The sequence below is a fragment of the Cnephaeus nilssonii genome (genome assembly GCF_951640355.1).
Source record: "Cnephaeus nilssonii genome assembly, chromosome: 3".
In the NCBI taxonomy this organism is placed as follows: Eukaryota; Metazoa; Chordata; class Mammalia; order Chiroptera; family Vespertilionidae; genus Cnephaeus; species Cnephaeus nilssonii.
The window spans coordinates 47,323,379-47,329,378 of NC_137074.1; the positions used below are offsets into that span (position 1 = coordinate 47,323,379).

General features: G+C 45.4%; 1 protein-coding gene across 2 annotated transcripts in view; it reads right to left on the bottom strand.

Annotated features, from left to right (window-relative positions):
• The window catches only part of P3H2 (prolyl 3-hydroxylase 2), a 164,756-nt gene extending 159,231 nt beyond the window's left edge, over window positions 1-5,525 (bottom strand). Inside the window, exon 1 of one of the 2 annotated variants that reach the window (XM_079767058.1) lies at window positions 4,842-5,525. Coding sequence is in view for 1 of the 2 variants with exons in the window: in XM_079767057.1 (XP_079623183.1) it covers window positions 4,880-5,350 (471 nt within the window). In the remaining variant the exon portion in view is untranslated. The remainder of the gene's footprint in view (window positions 1-4,841) is intronic. The other variant, XM_079767057.1, reaches the window with a different exon arrangement.
• Between the last annotated feature and the right edge of the window lie 475 nt (window positions 5,526-6,000).

Below are 6,000 nucleotides of genomic sequence, written 5' to 3' on the forward strand. Positions count from 1 at the left end.
ATTTATTCAGCAAATATATACTGAGCATTAACTGCTTTTGCCCCTGGTTTAGATATTTGGGGGGATACAGATGCTGAGGAGCCAACTCCGACCTACTGGCCCCAAAGCTCTCATTTTAAATCACATTTTTAATACCCAGGTGATTAAGAATAATCATCTATCTAATAATCACCCGGATCTGAAAACTCCTATTTTAGGAGATATAACAATGACTACGAGAATTCTTAATCTCAAGGAGCTCATGTAAGTGATAGGCAAATATATGAATTTCCCAAAACAAGGTTGAAAGTGAAACATGATATGCGAGGAACAAATTCTTCGCTGTGGCTGGACATTTAGAGGAGGGAGGAATGATGGATTGTTGGGAGTTGCACAGGGAGTGAAAGAGGACCTCACCCAAATAGGTACATTTGTGGTAGTCGAGTTACCATTTCAACACGTAGAGAAGGAAACATCTACTATTAGAATTAATAATAAGCAGAAACATGGCTCCAGTGTTCAGAGAGAAAGAGACCTTGTCCTGGGCGCTTTACATAAATCTCCTCTGAAACCCGATCCAGTCAGGTAATCCTATCATTTCCCTATATTGCAGACAGGGCAAGAGAAGCTCAGAAATTTTATAAAATTTGCTCACCATCACACAGCTAGAGATTGAGGAGCTGAAGTTCAATATCAGGACTTCAGGACTATCCCATTCCAGAGCCTACATGCCTCCCAAAGAAGAATAAACAAAGCCCAGATGTGCAAAAGTGTGAGACACATAAGACCAGGCATCTATTGTTCCCTCTGGCTGGAGGGTGGCAGAGTGTGGGGGGTGGGGAGAGACAGGGCTGGTAGAGTTAAGGGGGAGCCAGACTATAGATGCTGTATTAAACTCGGTGGGCTATATACGGTAGCAAGGGGATACCAATGAAGGTTTCCCATAGAATACTGTGATAAAAGCTTTATTTTAGGGTTTAGGCTATGAATCATGAGTTATATCTTACAATCAGAAATAATAAAAATCAAAAGTTTGAATAGTCTTTCCCTGGCTAAGAACCAGGTGGAACTGTTGTCTCATAGCTGTTCAGATAAACATGCCAGGTCTTAAGGAAGATTCTACAGAGCAGGCCTTAAGATAAATGCACTGTGTGTCTGGTATCCTGCAGGACAAGGATCAGCTCATCCCTGGAGCTGTCCAAATCTGGCAGAAGTATAGCCCTGGAGACTAAAGCATTCCCTGGGACCTGAGGCAGCCCCATGGGGCAGTGGGCACAGCACAAGCATGGGCATCAGTTATTGTCAGAGCTCAGACTCCTGAATTCTGGTCCTGTGTTCATTTCATCAAATCAAATCAGGTGACACTGGGCAAGCCCCGTTCACTCTCTGAATCTCCCTTTCCTTGTCAGGGAAATGTGAAATTGATCTGGACGGGACTCAGATTTCACAAAATTCAATTCTTCCCTTCCAACACCCCAGCATAAAGGATCTGCTTCCATCAATGTCTCACTTCCTGGGATTTGGGGATGGGAAGAGCAGCATCTCCCAAGAGCTTCCACAGTTTGTAAAGCCCTATCGAGAATAACTACACTTCCTTATCTCTAGGAAGCCCACTAGTTCTGACTAGATTATAGATTTGCCATTCTCAAATCCTGACTGCAGAGTCCTCACTGAAATCAATCTGGCCCAAGATTATCTTTTTTCAAGTGTAAACTGGATCATTGATCAAAAGTAATTCAACAACAACATGACCATATCCAAGCACATGCAGGGAACTCCTCATTGTATCATCAAGGAATGAACTTTAGGATCCATTCCTGTCAAGATATTCCATTATTATTTGAGATTTTTTGTTTTATTCTCAAAAGATTGTGTGTGTGTGTGTGTGTGTGTGTGTGTGTGTGTGTGTGTGTGAAATTCCAAATTCCTTGGAAGCCAAGCAAAGGTTTAAAACTGTGGAGGGAAGGGACAGAACCATGATGCATCTTATTTGACGTTCACAAAAAATATTCCTGCAAATTCCAACCATCAAAAATGAATTTCCAAAGACATGATCAATTACATGGATCCAAAAAGACTTGCCTATAGGAGAAGGGGTGAATATGGAGAAGATACAAGATTTGTTCTGCTCTTAGAAACATTGCTGGAAACTTATTTTTTACATTGCTTCACATATTTTTAAAAGAACTTTTAAACTTCATGGGTTCATCAGACCACACCTAGTAGTTCACCCATGGAGGTGCCCATGAATGACTAACTCCTGTAATCAATTCATTGCAGCAATGTGACGCATGTTAAACCTATTGGTGTCACCTTCTTTGACCTCCAGCCATGGGACAGGAGCAGGAGAATGACATAAATGCTAACATTTACAGTGAAGCAAGCTTAATTACAGGACCGAAGAAACACACATTTTGTTACCTCATGGTTATTTATTTTTATAGGACCTGAGAAAAGAAAATCTGCCCAAGATGTGTGACAGAGCTCTCAGCAGGACTGCCAAGCTCACATCTGTGACTCCTGGGAAGAGTATATAACAGGGGACCACCCACGCTCTGCCCTGGGAACTAGCTTATATATCTTCAGCTGTCAGGCACTCAAGGTCCCCTCTCCGCTTACCATTGACTGATTTTTGTAAGACCACCAAAACTGTCCACTTATTCAAAAGAAATCAGATTTGCATACCTTTACAAATCTTTCAGGAGGCACAAGTAAACAGAAGAGAAATCCTGGAAAAGACTCAAGGCTCTCTCCTTATTTCTTGCCCAATATCATATAGTGAAGTCCAGCATCTTAGCCACAACACTGGGAGTTAAGAGTTTGCCCATGCTGTGATTTCCTGAACTCAACCCACATCTGCAAATCTCCTGAAAGCTTGAGGGGAGAGACCTTGAGGGAGGAGCTGCTAAACGCACCTGGATATCTGCACATAATGTGTTATTTCACCACCCCAGAAATGTAGCCTGGTACACTGGCGGGCATGAACTGTCACTTCAACAGCTGTAGAAGAGACATTGATATATTGACATAGAAAAGCGGAAAGTTAAGAGCAACATGAGTGAGTAAGAGTGAGGGTGAGGTTGAGAACCACAAGCTAAGTGCTCTCTGCTGAAGCATCCAGATAGATCTTCAACATTGTGGTTATGGGGGAAATGTTAATATATATCGCATACCTCCTGACACTATGTTCAGGCAAGTTGAATACACAAAAATAAAACCAGAACAAGAGGACTGGGCATCTGATGATGTATAACCCAGTCTAACACTTAAACCTCCAGAAACTGGAAGCCTTAGTGAGATTGCCTCACACAGATTTCACGTCTCCAAGCATTCCTTCTCTTTAACCTTTGATCTTAAACTTTTGTAGATGCAGGAGAGAAGAGAGACAAATTTATTTCAGAGCAAACCTATTTTTATCTCTACTGTTTTGAGAATGCTTTCTTTTAAGCTTCAGAGAAAAGTTACAGACTAGCGTGTAGGAGGGATGAAGGAGTGGAAACAGCAGAGAAATTGATGTGGAGCTACACCAAGAAATGAAGTGAGAGAAACCTAATGCTAGACCCAACTCTGACAACGTCTCAAGGATTAGTGCTTAGTGGGGACTTTAAACATCATCTTATCAGCACAGTCCTTTTTGAGAGAGAGAGAGAGAGCAACAGAGCTAACGACTTGCCCAGCTTCATCTAGTGTTGGTTACAGAGCTCACACCACCAGATACCTGAATCTACAAACACATGACAGAAACATGAAAGGATTACTATGGCCTTGTAGTACAGTTTGATATCAGGTAGTGTGATTCCTCCAACTTTGTTCTTCTTTCTCAAGATTGCTGTGGCTTTTTGGGGTCCTTTGTGGTTCCATATAAAATTTTAGAATATTTGTTCTAGTTTTGTGAAATATTCCATTTGGTATCTTGATAAGAATTATGTTGAATCTATTGATTGCTTTGGGCAGTATGGACATTTTAATTATTTTAATTCTTCCTATCCATGAGCATGGTATATGTTTCCACTTATTTGTATCTTCTTCAATTCCTTTCTCTACTGTCTTATAATTTTCTGAGTACATACATCCTTGTTTAAATTTATTCCAAGGTATTTTTTTATGCAATTGTATGTGGGATTATTATTATTATTGTTTTTAGTTTCCTTTTCTGATAGTTGATTATTGGTATATAAAAAAATGCAACTGATTTCTGGGTATTTATTTTGTATCCTGCCACTCTACTGAATTCATTTATCAGTTCTAGTAGTTTTTTGGTGCAATCTTTAGGGTTCTCTATATAAGGATCTGGTACATTTACACAATGGAATAATACTCAGCCATTAAATAAGAAGGAAATCTTATCTTTTGCAACATGGATAGACATGAAGAGTATTATGCTAAGTGAAATAAGCCAGTCAGAGAAAGACAAGTACCATATGATTTCACTTATATGTGGAATGTAATGAACAAAATAAACTAACAAACAAAACAGAAACAGGCTCACAGATACAGAGGACAAATTGACAGCTGTCGGAAGGAAGGGGGGTTGGGAAGCTAGGTGAAAAAGGTGATGGGATTAAGCAAAAAACAAAAAAAACCTCACAGACACAGACAACAGTATAGTGATTACCAGAAGGAAAAAGAGGTTGGGGGGAGGGGGGGGTGGAAGAGGGTAAAAAGGGGATAAAAGGTGGCCAAAAGAGGTCATCTGACGTTGGATGGTGAACACACACACAATATATATAGAACTGTACACCTGAACCTATACAATCTTATTAACCAATGTCACACCAATAAATTAAAAAAAAAGAGAACGAAACATTAAAAGAGACCAAATCTGGCAAGAAAACAACAGTGACGAGGACTCAGGAGAGCACCTGGAGCCACAGGGAGCCTAGGTGTGCGGACTGGGTACCTTGATGTAGGCTCGCTGCAGGTAGTTGTAGGGCACTCGGCGCTGGAAGTCGCTGCGCACATCCTCGCTGACCTGGTGGCGGGACGCGGGGCCACCGAGGCGCTGGGTTTCGCAGCTCCGGTAGCAGCGCGCCCGCTCCAGCACCGCGCGGAAGAAGGGCAGCTCTGCCCCCGGCCCGGCGCCGGGGGGCGCGAGCGGGCGGCGCGCGGCGCAGTGGCGGGCACAACGCGCGCGGATCTGCCTCAGGCGCCGGTGGCTGCGCAGCGCCCCTTCCAAGTCGCGCACGGCCAGCTCGTAGTCCCCGCTGTAGTAGGCGGCCACGCCGCTGGCATAGAGCAGGTCGTAGGGCTGCAGAGGCCCTGGCTCGGGCTCCAGCTCCGGGAGCGGGCTGTCCGGGGGGCCGCCCCACAGCGGCGGCGGTAGCAGCAGCAGCAGCAGCAGCGGCAGCAGCGCCCAGATGCGCTCCCGCATCCTCCGCCTCGGAGAGACGCAGGACGGCCACGCTCCAGACCGCTCCCGCACCTGGCGTCGGTGCGCCTACTCCCACCTCCGAGGGCGAGAGCACTGGCCCCGCCGCGATCTGACTGCCCTGTGAGCCCCAGGTGACCGGTGACCGCCGGCTCTCGGAGGACTGAGAGGCAGAGGCCGGTCGGCCGGCAGCTCTTAAAGGGACGCCCACAACTCACACGCTCCTCCTGCTGCCCGATCCTCCACAAGCCTCCCGCCGGAGCTCAGCGCGCGCCCTGCCGGCTCCGGGAGGGCTGCAGCCACAGGGATGCCAAGGGCTGCACACCCAAGTGCCAGCCAGAGAGCAGAGCCAGTGCCTCTTGAGGGCAACCTGGGCGGGTGAAGCTCTATACGTGGTTCCCCTTCTAGATTGGAGAATGGATAGGATCACTTCTTTTTTGGAGAGGAAGAAAATCCGGCTCAGGGAGGTGAAGGTTCTAATCATTTTCTGGAGTTTGTACCTGACTTCACAGTTTACAGAGGCCTTCACCTTCAGGGGAAGCACTGGAGGGCCATTTGGCCCAGTTGTGGGGGCTTGACAAGAGCGAGCAGTCCTAGTTTACAGACCTGTGAAGGGGCAAAGGGAAGCCTCACCCCTGGATCTTGGGATTCAA